The following is an 18,336-nucleotide window of genomic DNA, read 5'->3' on the forward strand; positions in this document are numbered from 1 at the left end:
GTATCATTATTTTTTAGTTTGGCCATTAGTTGAAAGTATTGCTTATTTTTGGTTTAGTTTTTTGTCTTTTGCATGCATGTTTTTTTGTGAAGAGTTTTAAGTTCTTCCACCACCCTATCATGGAAAATATCCACTGCATCTCTCAGCATAATAGGGACGAAAGTGGATGGGGCTTTGAATGGACTTGTGCTCCCTCTATTTCCATCAATATTTTCCTCATTCAGTAGTTCCTGAGTGTTAAGAGTGGTGTCAGTATCATTTCCCAGATTATGTAATGTTCTTAGCAGAGGAATTTCTTTTACTGCCATGCCCACTATTTCATTACTTTGTGTTGGCTTTTTTTGTGGGTTTTTACCTTCCGGGTTTTTTTATAGTGAAGTACTTGGTCAATTTCAACTTCCTTATAAATTTATAGATGTCCACTCTAGTTGTCACAAAATCAAAATTGCTCTCAGGGCAATAACTGAGGCCTAGCGTGAGTAATTGTTTTTCCGCTTCATTTAAATTAATTTTTGTAAGATTGACAATGGTATGGTCTGTATTCCCAGTGATTTTTGTTAATTCCAATTTTTCTTTTTCTGCTGCCAATTTCCACGTCCTCTTGTTGGATTGCCTGCGTTGGCGGCGGCTCCTGTTCCTTTCTGTATTGGTGCGCTTTGCTTCTGTTGGTGACGCGGCCTGAGGGACTGAACTCTTTGCTCTCGAATGTATTCTAGTTCCTCCGCGTAGGATAAAGGGCCCAACAGTTCCGGGGTTTTGTCCATGCTTCCTCTGTCAGAGTCTTCGTCACTAGATAGGATGCTCCCTTCTGAACTAGAGTTTTCAGGTTGAATGGTGGAACTTGACGCTGTTGCTTGATTGCTATTGATGTTACTTTCTTGAGTTGTTGGTGTTGTTTTATTTAATCTTTGTCTTTTTACCTGGTCATTCTTTCTAGCAAAAGTGAATACTTGACCCCTGTCGTAGTCATTTTTGTCCCGACTGAATTTCCATACTTTTCTTTTCTTGATTGTATCTTCCAATTTTGTTTTGCGTCCATGCATGTCTTTTAAAGATTTTTCTATAATGTCTTTGTTGTTTGAATCCAGCAGAGACTCAATTGTTTCCTTTAATTTCTTTATTTCTTTCAGGTCCGTTCCCCTATCAATTCTTGCATATTTTATTAACAGGCATACTAGGCGCATCGACGCTTCTAGATTAGATTCAGCCCATTCTTTTAATAGCATAGGGTTTGGTTTTTCGAAACTTGGAGCAAGCATAATTCGAAGTCCTCGGGGTATTCTGCCTGCCTCATGATACTTTTCCAGAGACTTGGCTTCCCAATATTTAGTTACTTCGCTCTTGTGATGTTTCTCCAATTGTTTTAGCAACGTTTTAACATTAGAATGCTGCTCCGTTTTATCATTAGCGGTGCCCTGATTAGTATCTACAACCGGTAAATTCCCAAACAAATCATCCGCCTCTTTGTCCCTCTCTCCGTCTGAAATTTCCATCCTCGGCCGGTAATTATATTTGCACTGTTATTACTGTATTAACCCACTTCCTATGTAACGTGGGATTCAAAAAGCGGCTTTTTTGACCTTCTCTCCTGCACTCTTCGAGTATTAATTAAACCGTCAGGGATAAGAAACTCACGGTTTTGATGACTCCGACACTCCCTTCGCTTGTCCTCCGACTCGCTCGGTCGCGCTGGTTCACCCAATCGCTGAGTCTCCGTTCCTCCGGTTTCTCACTCAAAGCAGGGGGCTGGGAATGAAAAAAGCTCTCCCGAACTGTTGCTCCGTGTTGGCTTGTTAAAAGTTCCCGCATCTTGTTATGAAGGGGTCCGTCTATTGGAGGCCAAGCCTGGCCTCTCCGATACACATCCTGATTCCACTCTCTACGCCAGCATCCACAAGGCGTATATATATATATATATATATATATATATATATATATATATATATATACACACACACACACACACACACACATAGGGAGCACAAACCACATATAAGAATTTTGCAACACCTAAGGGCAGTAAAGAATAAAGACCAATCATATCCTGTTGCTAGGCATATAAATGAGGTTCATGGGTGCAGAGAGGAAGACCTGACATTTTATTTAGTGGATTCGGTCCCGAGAAGAAGAAGAGGTGGGAACAGCGAAGCAAATTTGAGAAAATTGTAATCGAGGTACATTCTGATGTATGAATGTAAAACTCCAAATGGGCTAAACCGTGACGAAGAAATGCATGTTCATTTGATATAAATAATTGAAAAATGGAATGATACCCAGTTATGTAAATTCTCCTCTTTTCTTTAAGATTTATACATTTCTCCAGGAATGTTCTTTAGAGTTAGATAGATGAATAGGATAAAGTATGAACTCTAATTGAGCCAGTTGACAAATTTTATACATAACACAACTTTTTAAAGATATTTATTAGGGCTGATATCTACATATTAGGATTATTTTAATAAGTACTTGGATCTGAGGGATGTAATTTACAGAAACAGCGGCTACTCGACGTTGACAATATTTAGATGGATAATGCCATATGGGGAAGGAAGGAACCTGCAAATTCAATAGTCTCTTGCACTTTGGTATATATTGGAGATTATCTGCGCAATTTGCACTAATAGCATAGGAATGTCTGTTCCAGATATTTCATCCCGAGAGGGGACAGTGGAAAACTATAATGCACATGCATTTTTAGTTACAAAAGTTGCACAATTTTGCATGATTTGCACATTATTGTGGAATTAGATTATGCTGCTATGATACTTAGGTGCACTGGCAATTTATTGTTTCTGTATAGTTTTGCACAAAATATACTTTCAACCGAATGTTTAAAAACAGCAGAACCAAAATTAGCATTCATGTCAGATCTGTGCACCAAACTGGTATATTGAGATTCTGCAGGAGCATACAATGCTTTGAACACAATATCTTGCTATTAACTCCCCACACATGCTTCCCACGGACACGAAAGATCTTCAAAACTGCTTTACTGCTCCACAAAAAACTTCACATTTTGAATCTCCTAAACTTCTGCCAGAGACGCAGGTCCTCTTCAATAGACGTCTAAGCAGCACAGAGTTGCTGTACCCCAGATTTTAAGAAACAGCCCACTCTGACTGACTCTCCCTCAGTGTGTGCCCTGAGAATATGGAATCTCCCATTCCAAGCTCTGCCTGACCATCTGGAACACAGCTTTAAAAAAAGACCTGAAGCAGCTATTGTCTAGGTATCACCTGAATGTCACGTTATCCCCATGCTGCTGCTGGAGCACCATGGTATTCCCTCTCTTCCCTTACAAGATTTAGTTTTACCTTTTACCTCCACACGTCTACATGCATTCCTGTCAACTACTCAGATTTGCTTGTTAGTGAGTGAACTAAGAAGACTCTAACAGGAGAGTAGTTGCGCTTTTTAAGAACCCTGATTGAGTATCCAGATGAAATCCCCGATATCTCTTATGATGTCTCGCCCCTACTGATCCTTATTGTATACACCCCTATTCTCAATGGTGAGGACGGTATTTAGTCTGGTATTCAGTCATGGAAAATAACACAACTCAACTTAATGTTGTTATGAGTTTGTAATATTCTGCCTTTAACATGATTTGCTCATTGTAAAGAATTGCGACTCTTGGTTGATGCTAAACCAAACCGTAAGCTGCTATGTAGGGTTTTGGTGTCTCTAAATAATAAAACAAATTCTTGCAAAGCAAATATAGATATGTATTGATCAGTAATTTAAGCTTGTCTGTGTTGTTCTGGGAGAATGAAAGCATCTCTTCCACTTACCACAGTGTAAGTGCATACTCTGGTATTGATGAATAACTGGCCAGGAATGGGCCAGTATGACTGAAAGCGAGTAAAGAGTAATCCAGCTGAGCTCCTCCTACAAAACCAAAACACAAAGTAAGGTTATTATTTGAGAAAATGCAATTAATCATTTTATATTTAACAGTCCAGAGGTTTTCTTTGCCTCGCTTTACGGTGCACCTACATCACACTTGACTTGAAAGAAGAGTAATATTTTGGTAGTCAAATATTCGTATGGTGAGATCATACATTAAAGCAGCAAATCACCATGATTTTTTTCAAACGATTTCTATTTGCATTTCGAGGTGCATCTGTGACTTTAGGGTTGAGCTCAGTGACTCTCTTCAGAGTAACTGGGTGATGTAAATGTAATCATAACTCCAATAGGCATCACAACACCACACAAAACTAGTCTGGATATGGTCAGTGGCATAACAACATTTGGGGGGGCCCCTCTGCGAAGTACAAGGAGGGCTCCCAGGCCCACCACCTACCACTTTGCCCCACCCCCAAAAAAATGTTATATGTTGAATTGAAACCTCCAACATTTAATGAAACGCCTGCATACTGTCCTGCTCAAAGTGCTAAAGTTTTGAGACAGCAATCGGAACAATGCCAAGGAGTGGTTCTATTGTCTCAAGAACTGCCTATAGCTTCTTCTCTGTACAACGCAGTGCTCTCACTGTCATATACTACTGTTTAATGGAAGGGCATATACTGGCATTCCAGTGTATGGCTATGGCTCCCTTGTCTAGCACCAGCAACAGGTCTGCAAATTTCGTCTTGGTCGTTCCCACCTCGGGGCAGGGGGCAATGCCCAATTTACCGACCTCCATGGCCTTGTAGTTGCTCCTCTCCATAAGACTCTCAATGTGCGGACCAACTCCCTGCCCAAACAGCTCTATTATGGGGCAATACAATATCATGTAGAGGAATCCAGCCCAATGCACATGGCAAAGATGGCAGGATGCCAAAACACCTGGATACCGATTGCTGATAGTGTGTGGTGTCAGATAGTCCCCTGCAACGGGTTGTATTGATTGTATTGCAACCTGACATTTCAGGAGATTTTTTTGGGGGGACTCTAATACTTTATCACACTCTTTTTGTGAAAAGGCCTGCCAATATCGGTTTCCCACTTGATCTTTAATTTATTCAGAAAGGAAACCTCAAGGTCCAGCATAGTTTTATATATCAAGGTGATGAGCCTCCAACTACAGCCCATCGTAAACAGTGCCTGAAAGTTGTTGTGCTTCTGTATATGTAATATCAGCTTGCATAGTTCCACTGTTATACCCCTGCAGTGTAGGAGTTGGTCAGGAGGGAGCCCAGATGTGACCACTAATGTAACAAATGGTACTAGGGCACCATTTTCAACCAGGTCTCCCACTACAGTTGTCCCAACTTGTACCCAGCCCCTCACCTCATTGCTGCTTTGTAACCTCAAGAATACTAGTACTATAGTCAATGGAACGTTAGGTGCGTAAGGCACTGTGTCATGGGTAGGCTGCAGTGCGCGTCAGTCACAATGTTGTTTGAGACACAGCAAGGAGCTTCACAGCCTAGAAGGTGGCAATACCCGTCCCCGTATCAGCAAACTGCCATCTGCCCGCAAAGAATTGCAGAGTTCTAGAGGGTTGCGTCCAGCTGGTCATCTATCAGCCCACTGGGTCTGAGCTGTGATATAATATAGCTCAAAGTCATGGACTGTCATGGCTCCAAAACCTGCCTGCCATTTTAGAGTTCCCAGAGCGATTCTGCGTCGTCCCCATCTCAGCATTAAAGTCTTATAATAAACTATCAAGGTTTCGGAAAAACCCTCCAGGAATGACTAGAGGAAGGCTTGCAACTTAATACAAGAGACACTGTAGCATTATCATTTTAGCTGTGACTATTCTTCCCACCACAGTAAGGGGCAAACTCCTCCAAGGTTACCTGAGGCTACAGGGATCAAAGGGGTTGCTATATATTATGGCCTAGAAGATCGGTCCCAGCTGTATATCTGTATCCCTAGCTACCTAAAGGTTATGTTCTCTCACAAAATGGCTTCTCCTCCAAAGTCCTCTCGATTAGGTGTAGTCCCTGAACCCAGCATGTAGAGTCATGCACAAGTCTGAATATCCCTAGCGCTTTGTGCAGCAATTGCCAAATCAGTGAGTCAAGAGCCTTTTCATATCAATTGTAATTACTACAGACTCAGACCATTCTTCGAGCAGCCTCCATTACTTAATAACTGTAAATGTTCTGAGGGAGGGCGGAGTTTGCCGCAGCACAAGATGGCCGCGTAGAGTTGGAGCTCCGCGATCGTCAGTGCTCCACTCCAGTTATCCTCACAATCGTCGCACTATCCAGTACGAAACTGCCCGATATCGCCACAGCAGGGGGAGCGCTGCAGATCGATGACTTCCCAGAGCATAATGACCCCCTTAAACAGCCGGAGACAGCCGGGAGGACTGCAGGCATGGGTGGGGAACGGAGGCAACCACTCTCAAATCGAGCCGCTTCCTGCTGCTGTGAGCGGCGGCACGGGGAGGTGCTCAGTACTATCATCTGGCCCTTTTGAATCCTGCCGTGACCTGATATCCCCCTGTAGTGCCCGCCACAGACTGCCGACTGACTTCTCCTGTGGCTGCGCCTGCCCCTTGGTGCCTCGGGGTCTTGCTGAGACTCCCGGATGGGCAGTGCCGCTCTGGACTTTGGTGGACCGCGTTGAGAGTTTGGTGTGCGGAGGGGCCGCTACGGGCTCTACACAGCCCCCGCCTGAGGATCCTGAGGGAAATCCGTCCGGAGTGTGGGGGGAGCGCACCCACACCCCAGTGGTTCACCACCCGGGGAATACTATGCCTGTTGGGGCTGGGGACACCCTGCAGAGTCTGCTGTCCCCCTGACACTAGAGGCCTTTACGTGGCGCTGATTGCCTGCAGCCAGCTGGGACACACCGGTCACCATCTGCATGACTGCCTGGAGCGGTCTTCACGGTAACAGGCGAGGGGGGCTGTTATGCCCCCCTCTCTTCATCGATATTCTTCTGCTGTGGCTGTGAGGGGACTGGGGCGGTCTGCTGACCTGCGGGGGGAGACTCAGCGCCTGTACACCTGCACTCACCCGGCGCCGGTGAGCCAGAACTTAGGCTCCATAGGTCCTTGGATTGGAGCCTTGGATTGGAGGTGGAGAGCCCAGCTGTATCCTGCCCTTCTGGCGCGTGGACACCGTTTGGCCAGAGGCGCATCCCTAAAGTCTGGGGCAGCCATGGACAGATGTTAGTACCTAGTCCGTATACTGTGGATTGCCCTAGTGGAGATTGTTGACCACCCCCTCCCTCCAAGTTTCACACGGGGACAGGGTGGGTGCGCTCTCGCCAATGCTGCTGGCTTGTTGCTAAATCTCCAAATTGGGCGCCCTCTGATCACCGCTCGCAAAGCACCTGGCAATACTCTTTGAGCGCAGAACCGGCGATAGCGCCTAGCTCTCTTACATAATCCTTGAGATTGGACTGGGCTACCTTATTTGCCCCTGCATGCAGTCGCAATCATGGGCAGGGTGGACAAGACTCAGACCAAGCCCCCATTTGACGCAAAGAGCACCAGAAGTAGGGAGATGGATGGGGCCCGCTCTGCATACAGCAGGGCGGACAGCCCTGAGGAGGACCCGAGTGAGGTGAAACAAATGTTCGCAACAATCCAGAAAAGTCTCACAACGATGGATGGGAAGATGGACTCCCTGGTGTACCGTATGGACAGGATGTCAGAATGGCTAGATAAACACACTGAGCGCATCGATATGGCCGAACGCAGATTAACGGAGGTGGAGGAGGCTCAGACTGAGACAGATTCAGCACAGCGGAAAATGGCCAAATCCATCACAGCGTTGCAGGACAAAGCAGAAGAGTTGGAAGCCCAGTCCCACCGCAGCAATATCCGTATAACGGGCCTTCCGGAGTCCACTCCCATGGGGAATGCGGAACAACTCATTGAAAATTTACTTGTCTCCGTATTGGGCCGTGAAACTTTCTCAGATCTATTTGTTGTTGAGCGGGCTCATCGGTCGCTGGGCCCGTGGCCTGTCCCTGGGGCTCAGCCACACCGGTGATAGCCAAGCTGCTCAACTACAGGGACCACGACTCGGCCATGCGGCGGGCCAGGGAGCTGGAAGATCTTCGTTACAAGGGCTCGGCGATCTCTCTATATCCGGACTTCACCGCTCGGGTGCAGGAGACGAGACGCCTATTAAAGTCCTTCAAACATCAACTTCGTTATCACAACATTGCATACGCCATGCTGTATTCAGCCGAATTGAAGGTACACCTGGGCGAATCCACTCGCATCTTTACGGACCCAAAGACGCAGCAAAAGGAACTGAAAGGATTACTCAAGAAGTCACAAAGTGATGCTGTGCAGGGGGTTTGGATGCAGTGCCAGAGGGATCACAGGGGTTTTCCCTCGACAACAATGACTAGACAGTCTGCTTTGAGAGGGACCCAGTCACTGTCATGAACCACACGTTTTCCTCCCTAACAGCATATACTCACTTAGAGGTGCCCACGCCATGTTTGCTAATCCCCAGCGGCACATCTGGAAGACAATGACTTGATGGCATGGGACAGCGACCTCCAGTAATTTCCACAAGTATCCGAGACCTGCATGTGGTGTTGGCTTGGGGGGGGGCTGGGGGGGGGGGGGGGGGGGGTTGCAGGTGCAGTGGGAACAGTGCGGAATATTTCATATTTAATGTGTACGGCCATAACCACGAATGCCAGCGGTTCTATCAAGACCTCCTAATTTTATCACGCCAGATGCCGAATATCCCACAGATATGGGGGGGGGGTGGGGGGACTTTAACTGTATTCTCAACCCGGAGCTGGACCGATCGAGGCGCATATTGCAATCAGCCATATCTATTTTGGATGCGCTCACAGAGCTAAATATGGTGGACGTCTGGCGTTCCAGCTCGGCAGCTCCAGGAGGTTACACACACTTTTCTGGCCCCCATAATCTCCATAGCAGGATAGACTACTGGTTCCTAATGGGATCCCTCAGAAGCGCTCTACGGGACTGTGAAGTCCTGCCACAAACTTAATCTGACCACTCAACTGTGCTGCTAACATTGACCACTTCTATCAAACGCCATCCTCTGTTTACCTGGCGCTTTCCCCCTATGCACAACTAGATGAAGCCTTTAGGGCAGAACTACTGAAGGCTATGGAAACCTTCTTTGATACTAATTTGGGATCTGTTCCAAACTTTACTACAGTTTTGGAGACCTTTAAGGTCTATGTTTGGGGAATGGCAATTTCTAAAGACTCTGGGGTACTGAAATCAATCAGGGGACGGTTGGCACTATTAGAACAAACCCTGGCACAGCTGAAGAGAAGGTCGCACGACACCAATGATCCCACATTACTAACCACCATTAAGTCCACACTAGAGGAATACCACTCTGAGGCGGACAGAGCGGTAAAACTCCTGGGGAAATACGCAGTAGCAAGATCATATAGAGAGGGGGAACGCCCTGGCAGTGTCCTGGCAAACCTCATGAAGGGGCGTCGCACCGCCCAATGTTCCATCAAACTGGCCTCAGATAACGACGATCTGATCCCTGATTCGGCGGAGGTTGCAGAGTGTTTCAGGTGATATTAGGCTGATCTGTACAAGTCCAAGTCTAGCAGTATGTCCTCTGAAATACTGGAATACTTGGAATATATTAAGCTGCCCTGGCTGCTAGATGCCCATTGATAATATCTGATGCGCCCCTTTGAGGTGTGTGAGATCTCCGCTGCCTTGTCCACGATGAGCTCTGGTAGTGTGCCGGAACTGGACGGCCTCACTGTGGGGTTCTACAAGGCATTTAAGGAACTCCTTACACCACATCTACTAACACTGTTTGAGGAGATGGCGGAGGAAGGCACTATGCCCCCTATGATGAACTAGGCCCTTTTCGTGGTACTTTTAAAGCACGGGAAATCCCCACAACAATGCTCCTCTTACAGCCCACTTTCATTATTGAATGTTGACACCAAGATTTTTGTTAAAGTGCTGGCAAATCGGCTGGCCCCTATACTGCCAACTCTCGTTGGATTGGAGCAGGCTGGCTTTATACCAGGCCACTCACTTACCCATAACTTACGCACAATGTTTGATGCTATCCAGCATACCAAGCCAGACACCAGGGCAGCCGCAATTTTTCTAGACGCTGAAAAAGCATTTGATTCAGTCGAATGGAACTTTATGTTGCTAGCTCTAGAATGAATGGGGTTGGGGAGTGTCTTTCTGAGTATGGTTAGCACCTTATACCGGGATCCTACGACCTATGTGCGAGTCGGTGATGAAGTTACTTCCCCCTTGACTATCTCCAGGGGTAACACTTAAATCCAAAATGATGGATCATATGAACCTAGCTAAGGAAAGGATTTTTCAGGACAACCCAGTTTTTGGGTGTACTGTCTTGGAAAAGAAAATTCTTTTCTAGAGTCCCCTCACTCACCCAAGGTTGCCTTTAGGTGACATACTTCATCATTGGGGCCATCCCAAGCATCTACTGCTTGGGGCTGCTACGACTTGTGAGGGATACGTAGGAGCACTTTTTGTGAAGCTATGTGTAGTACAGTGTGTGGTGGAGTGGTGGTGGGTGATAATTAAAAATACCTAACTAGTAAGCCAACATTTTATTCCTGCCTCTAGTTGGTATGATAAAAAGTGGATTGGATTAAGGAAAAATAACCGTTATGTGGTCACAATCCCTAATATCCTGTCGACATGTTTCAAGGTTTCCCCTACGCCATTTGTTTTAGGAGCACAGGAGCATGCACCACAGTTTTCTGTTTTTTACACTTTACGGGCATTAAGCACAACAATGACCGAATGCCTTTCTACGTGGCCGGCCCAATATGGGCAGGCACTGTGTACTAACCTACAAATCTATTTTTTCCATTATGCAGATACGACGGGTACAGCGTTAACCGTATGTATTGTTACTAGATACACACACTAGGTGTGTCTACCCAATAATTCCTTAATACTAAGGCTGACTCACAGGAGTGGCATACATGGGGCTGGCCCTTATGTTGTCCTGAAGAAAAGGTGTAGGGGAAACCTTGAAACATGTCGACAGGATATTAGGGATTGTGACAGACATTTATTGTGACCAACAGTTATTTTTCCTTTATCCACCCCCGTTTTTATCATACCAACTAGAGGCAGGAATAAAATGTTGGCTTACTAGTTAGGTATTTTTAATTATCACCCACCACCACTCCACCACACACTGCACTACACATAGATTCACAAAAAGTGCTCCTACGTATCCCTCGCAAGTCGTAGCACGCCCTTAGCAGTAGCCTCCCTCTCCCTCCTTTTGATGACCTATCTCGAGGGGTACCCAACAGGGTTGCCAGCTCTCCCCATTGGTAGCTGAGCCTTTAGCTTGCGCACTGCGCGAATATAATAGCCACAGGGGAATCCGTTTCTTGAGGTACAGTCTCGTTGTCTCCTCCTATGCGGACCATACCCTCCTATATGTACGTGATACCTCCCAGAATGTGTCTCCTATCCTGCATGAAATTGTGAGATTTGGCGAGCTTTCCGGACTGAAAATCAACTGGGCAAAGTCGGTTACATTCCCTCTCACACCGGTGACGCTACCTGAGGCCCTGGACTTTCCTCTGCAATGGTCCACTGATCCGGTATGATATTTGGGAATTCAAATTCATACCGACTCCGAGCTGGTGTTCAGGGAGAACTACGGCCATGCCATACTTAAATTTGAGGAAGATGTCGCGAGATGGACCCACCTCCCCCTCTCCCTCCTAGGCAGAATATCGCTCATGAAGAAGGTTGTTCTGCCCAGATTTCTCTTCTTATTCCTTAACATCCCAATGGTCTTACTGGCACACTTCTTTAAACAACTCAGAACGTTACAATTTAAATTAGTTTGGGCCGACAAACAACCACAAGCCATTTGGGAGCTCCTCGTATTGCCATACTCTATGGGGGGCTGGGAGCCCCAGACCTTGATATTTATTATAGAGCTGCTCAGGCCTCGCTTGCTTATTACTGGATACATCAACAAACATCCCCCCTCATTTACATATAGAACCTCTCACACACGCTCCTGCTCACATTGCCACAGCGTTGTTTCGGGCTCCAAGACTCATCACTGGGATACTGGACTAGATCAATGCTGCCACAGATGCCTGGCATAAAATCCTTAACCGGCAAGCACTCTCCATATTATACTCCCCTGCGACCCCCCATTGCTTGGTGCGAGTGGCTTCCACTCCTTACCTCTCCTGACATGGTAGCAGACTTACATTCCCTAGAGATAGACACAATAGGAGACTTTTTTCATGAGGGACTAGGCAAACCTTGGGCTGACCATTTATTGACCGAACCGACGCCTCATCCCTTTACCACTTTCCACTACTATAGGCCCAGAAGTGCGCTGCGGGACTTACTCGGGGACGAGCTACTGGAACCCCCAGGGGTCCTGTCTTTCACAGTGTTATTGCGTACTGACTCCCCTAGGAGGATAGTGTCCCGCATATACTCACAGACACAGGAGCTGTGTCGTAACCACTATGTCAAAGCTAGACACGAGTGGCAAGCGGACTTCGAATTAGATATAGATGACGACATGTGGAGATACTGCTGCAAAGCCACTTGAGGCCTTTCACTTAACGGTAGGCACCGATTGATACAATTTAAATTTCTCAATCAAATCTATCATACTCCGGTGAGCCTGCATAGATTTGGCCTACGTGATACGACCAATTGTGAGAGTTGCGGAGCGGGTGACGCCAGCTTTATACACCTAGCGTGGCTCTGCCCTGCAATCGCCAATTTTTGGCAACAAGTGTTTACAGAACTAAGCACAGTCACACAGGTGGAGATTCGCCCTGACCCACTACTGGCTCTCCTCAGCTATTCTAAAAAAGTACTGAAATCCACGCCTGATGGATATGGCCCTCCTGGTTGCCAAACGTGTCCTAGCAATGCACTGGTCCTGTGGCCCCCTTCCCTCCCTGTCACAATGGGCTAGGGACATGTTGAATTGCAATACGCAAACAGAAGCATATAGTGAATTGCTCCCACCCCGCAATCGACAAATGAACTTTTGGAGCTTATACACAACTTACATTGAGTCACAGTCTCGAGAACAAGCTGCACAATCCCCCCCCACTGAAGGGGCACAACAGTCATGATGGAAGTTATGGGCATTGGGATATAGGCTGCTGGCTAGATGTCGGCTGAGGTGTGCTACGGTTTCCATACTACTAAGCTCCTTACTACAGGTGTTGTTGAAAACCTTTGGATATTGATGTGTGTATTTCTCTTTTGTGTCTTTGCTTCTTTTTTCTTTACAGTTTGTATTTGACCCTAAAGACAATATTTCTGAGAGTATTGTATTTTTGATCTCCCCTTTATGTCTCATACTGGAGTGAGTGGATTGTTTTGTATTTTTGTTTGATTTATTTGCACAAAATGGAAAATAAAATATATATTTTTTTAAAACTGTAAATGTTATGAGACTTGCAGGGACCGGTTTTGGTCGCCATGTGTAAGGTTCGGCATATGTAGCAACATCTTGCCTTATATTTTATAGTCCGCATTTAAAATTCAGAGAGGACAGTAGGACATCGGAACCAGATCATTACCCCCGTTAGGGAGGGAGATTAATAGGCCTTCACTTGCTGCAGTGGTCAATCTGCCTATTTCCATGCCTCATTGTACAGCACAGTCAGCTTGGTTGCGGTGTTGGTAAGTAAAAGTAGCCTACAACGCCAGCAGTGCCTGGCACCTTGCCATGGGCAAGGGATGACAGTGCCCCTCTGATGTATTGGTTCGAAACTGGTTGGTCTATCATGGCCCTCTTCTGCATTTTGAGACAGGGGAGTGGGAATCTGTGTGTTTCCTCCTCAGTGTGCTGTGGACTGTTGTTATTTATGCTGCGTAGCACTCAAAGAATGTCTTAGTAATTGCCTCTGGGAATGGTGAAGCCCCTCCCTTGCCAACACACTCCTAAATCTATGGTCCCAGTCAAGAGTTGACTGCTACTGTCCAACCCAGCTAGCTGTGCTGAGAGGCTCTCCGTCTTGTGTCCTTCGGCATGCTGGTGTATGATGTGTAGTTGAGGCACCTCTATCTCTCACCCAGCGTGGCTTGTGTCTCCATAGCCTCTGCACCAACTTTAGACTCACCTGTTACTGCTTCACTCTATAGCTTTTTGATTTTGGAGTCTAGATCCCTAAGCTGACAGGCAATTCAAGCCCTAGCCTCCATGGTGGTCCAAACACCAGGACCTCCCCCTTCTTCTCAGTTGGAGCGAGAAGGCTGACCTCTCATTCATCTTAAAAAACCTCAATGAGCTTGCTCAATAAAGAGCGAAAAGCGAGGTCTTCTAGTGTAGAGTTTTAAAGTCACCATGTTGTGGTGCATGTGTGTCTTCTTCCCCAGTTGATATTCATGGTCTGCAGGTTGTGGTCTGATATTATCCGTGCTAAATATTCAGCCTGGGGGGCGTGGCTTAGCGCCCGATGGGGATGGCAGCGCCGGTGTGAGCACTCCGTCGCGGCTGGGGTACACTAGCGGACCGAGCTTTTCTTCATCCCTGTGGACGGAGGATACTGTCATCGTAAAGCCTCAGGCATGTGCTAAGACCTTTTGCGGGATCTCTGGCGGACGTTTGAGCTACTTTCTGGACAACGTTCTTTCAGACGCGGCTTCATGGCGGCCGCGGCCGCCATCTTGCGTCCCTGAGCTACTGCGGCGCACTTCATAGATGGACTGTCTCAGGTTTTAGCGGCTCCCTGCAGTGCCCGGCGCCTTTTCATCTACTCATGGTGGGCAAATAAATTACTTTTAATTGGCTTTATTTGCTTTGCACAGCTATTCACTCACTTCTACAAGCTGCCTCTCCTTCTTTCGCATACTAGCGGCCATTTTGTGACTTCTGTTCCCCTCTGTCACAAACACATCGTACATGGCCAATTCTCCACTAATTTGCCTGCGCAGTTCCAATAGGGCCATCTTCCCTTGCGGTGCTCCTTTTCATTGCACTTCCGCCTTCTGCTGTTCCTTCCACGCACCGCAGGCCGAGGGAGGTCTCTGACTGGGACTTTGCTGAATGTGCTGTCTGGGCGCTCTCCCCGCTGGCAAATACTCCCTCGTGTGCAGGCCTTTAACAAATTGCGCTAATATGGCTTCCAGGCGCTATCATTAGGAACTCATATCTATTTGGTGCATCTCCTTCCCTCAATTCTCAACAGTTATTGTTTCCGGCTATGTGGTTTTACCGCTCGGTGTCATGTATCTGCAACATGTGACCAACTTTTCATTGAAGTGCTTCAGAGACTTCTGCTAGTTTTTTCTCCTCATACGGTGGATTTTGTCAGTGTATTTTGCTCTCCTATTGTTGTTAATATCTCCTGGAAGCTGAGGGGTCCTGCTGATTGTGCTGCCTGGGTGTTTCCTCGGCAGGGGCTGTTATTCTATAGGCAGGCTTACAACAAGCTGCGCCAGCAAGACTCTAAAGTGCACTTTCGTCAAGAACTCAAAAGTTTCTCGGCGCTGGCCCAGTTAGACGCTTCTCAAGCGCCTCCCGCTCATATGCCACAGTCGAACATGGAGCCCTCTACACAACCTGCCGGGAAGGCCACTGTTAAACGACTAAAAAAGGATCCTCCCTCGCCGTCTGCTTCCGCCTCAGCCATTTCCATAGAGTTGCTATTGGAGGAAATAAGGGCACTCCACCCTTTTATGGAAGAAACTAATGCTAAATTGCAAGTTTTGACTGACAACCGGACACAAATGGATGCAAGAGTTACATCAGTGGAACGCGATGTCTACTCTCTTCAAGAATCATCCGCCAAGGTCTCTCATATGCATTCTCAGATTTCTTCTCTACAAAAGCAGGTCGCAGGTCGAAGATCTTGAAAATCTGAATCAATGCAGCAATCTGCGCATCTACGGCCTGGTGGAGGGCTGTGAGGGGAATGACCCTATTGCCTTCTTCAAATCTTTCCTCCCTAAGCTCCTACATCTACCAGAGGACACTGCTTAATATACAGAGAGCTCACAGGCTTGGCAGAGTTTCCTCGTCTACCTCTGTCTCGGCGAGACCCAGCGGCGTGATCATGTATTTCCTAGAGTACACTGACTTTTTAAAAGTTATCTCAGCAGCTAGAGCCTCTCCACGACTCACATGGTCTGGATCCCTCTTGTTTTTTGCGCAGGACTACGCCAAAACCACTGCCAACCACCGGAAAGCATTTCTGGATACTAGACCCGACCTTAGAGCCATTGGTGCGAGATAATGGCTCTTTCACCCGTGTCTCCTTAAGGTCACTTATAACAATAAAAAAGACAACTTACCAGGATCCTGTACGACTCCCGAGCTTTTTGAATTCCTGCCGAGCTGCCAACATGGACACTTCTGGTCCTTCTTCTTCATTCCCTACATGACTCTCCTAAATTGCTGAAGTCTCCCTAATTTTGGATTCAAGATGCAAGATATTGCCTTATATTTTATAGTCCGCATTTAAAATTCAGAGAGGACAGTAGGACATCGGAACCAGATCATTACCCCCGTTAGGGAGGGAGATTAATAGGCCTTCACTTGCTGCAGTGGTCAATCTGCCTATTTCCATGCCTCATTGTACAGCACAGTCAGCTTGGTTGCGGTGTTGGTAAGTAAAAGTAGCCTACAACGCCAGCAGTGCCTGGCACCTTGCCATGGGCAAGGGATGACAGTGCCCCTCTGATGTATTGGTTCGAAACTGGTTGGTCTATCATGGCCCTCTTCTGCATTTTGAGACAGGGGAGTGGGAATCTGTGTGTTTCCTCCTCAGTGTGCTGTGGACTGTTGTTATTTATGCTGCGTAGCACTCAAAGAATGTCTTAGTAATTGCCTCTGGGAATGGTGAAGCCCCTCCCTTGCCAACACACTCCTAAATCTATGGTCCCAGTCAAGAGTTGACTGCTACTGTCCAACCCAGCTAGCTGTGCTGAGAGGCTCTCTGTCTTGTGTCCTTCGGCATGCTGGTGTATGATGTGTAGTTAAGGCACCTCTATCTCTCACCCAGCGTGGCTTGTGTCTCCATAGCCTCTGCACCAACTTTAGACTCACCTGTTACTGCTTCACTCTATAGCTTTTTGATTTTGGAGTCTAGATCCCTAAGCTGACAGGCAATTCAAGCCCTAGCCTCCATGGTGGTCCAAACACCAGGACCTCCCCCTTCTTCTCAGTTGGAGCGAGAAGGCTGACCTCTCATTCATCTTAAAAAACCTCAATGAGCTTGCTCAATAAAGAGCGAAAAGCGAGGTCTTCTAGTGTAGAGTTTTAAAGTCACCATGTTGTGGTGCATGTGTGTCTTCTTCCCCAGTTGATATTCATGGTCTGCAGGTTGTGGTCTGATATTATCCGTGCTAAATATTCAGCCTGGGGGGCGTGGCTTAGCGCCCGATGGGGATGGCAGCGCCGGTGTGAGCACTCCGTCGCGGCTGGGGTACACTAGCGGACCGAGCTTTTCTTCATCCCTGTGGACGGAGGATACTGTCATCGTAAAGCCTCAGGCATGTGCTAAGACCTTTTGCGGGATCTCTGGCGGATGTTTGAGCTACTTTCTGGACAACGTTCTTTCAGACGCGGCTTCATGGCGGCCGCGGCCGCCATCTTGCGTCCCTGAGCTACTGCGGCGCACTTCATAGATGGACTGTCTCAGGTTTTAGCGGCTCCCTGCAGTGCACGGCGCCTTTTCATCTACTCATGGTGGGCAAATAAATTACTTTTAATTGGCTTTATTTGCTTTGCACAGCTATTCACTCACTTCTACAAGCTGCCTCTCCTTCTTTCGCATACTAGCGGCCATTTTGTGACTTCTGTTCCCCTCTGTCACAAACACATCGTACATGGCCAATTCTCCACTAATTTGCCTGCGCAGTTCCAATAGGGCCATCTTCCCTTGCGGTGCTCCTTTTCATTGCACTTCCGCCTTCTGCTGTTCCTTCCACGCACCGCAGGCCGAGGGAGGTCTCTGACTGGGACTTTGCTGAATGTGCTGTCTGGGCGCTCTCCCCGGTGGCAAATACTCCCTCGTGTGCAGGCCTTTAACAAATTGCGCTAATATGGCTTCCAGGCGCTATCATTAGGAACTCATATCTATTTGGTGCATCTCCTTCCCTCAATTCTCAATAGTTATTGTTTCCGGCTATGTGGTTTTACCGCTCTGTGTCATGTATCTGCAACATGTGACCAACTTTTCATTGAAGTGCTTCAGAGACTTCTGCTAGTTTTTTCTCCTCATACGGTGGATTTTGTCAGTGTATTTTGCTCTCCTATTGTTGTTAATATCTCCTGGAAGCTGAGGGGTCCTGCTGATTGTGCTGCCTGGGTGTTTCCTCGGCAGGGGCTGTTATTCTATAGGCAGGCTTACAACAAGCTGCGCCAGCAAGACTCTAAAGTGCACTTTCGTCAAGAACTCAAAAGTTTCTCGGCGCTGGCCCAGTTAGACGCTTCTCAAGCGCCTCCCGCT

The 18,336-nt window shown here is 47.0% G+C and overlaps 1 protein-coding gene across 2 annotated transcripts in view; it reads right to left on the reverse strand.

The window, feature by feature from the left end:
- Nucleotides 1-18,336, reverse strand: part of CFAP43 (cilia and flagella associated protein 43) — a 922,989-nt gene that overhangs the window by 866,431 nt on the left and 38,222 nt on the right. For both annotated transcript variants that reach the window (XM_086922745.1, XM_086922746.1), the window contains exon 3: nucleotides 3,792-3,888. In XM_086922745.1, the coding sequence (XP_086778871.1) occupies nucleotides 3,792-3,888 (97 nt within the window). The remainder of the gene's footprint in view (nucleotides 1-3,791; nucleotides 3,889-18,336) is intronic.

This window comes from Lissotriton vulgaris, chromosome 5 (assembly GCF_964263255.1).
Source record: "Lissotriton vulgaris chromosome 5, aLisVul1.2, whole genome shotgun sequence".
Classification (NCBI taxonomy): domain Eukaryota; kingdom Metazoa; phylum Chordata; class Amphibia; order Caudata; family Salamandridae; genus Lissotriton; species Lissotriton vulgaris.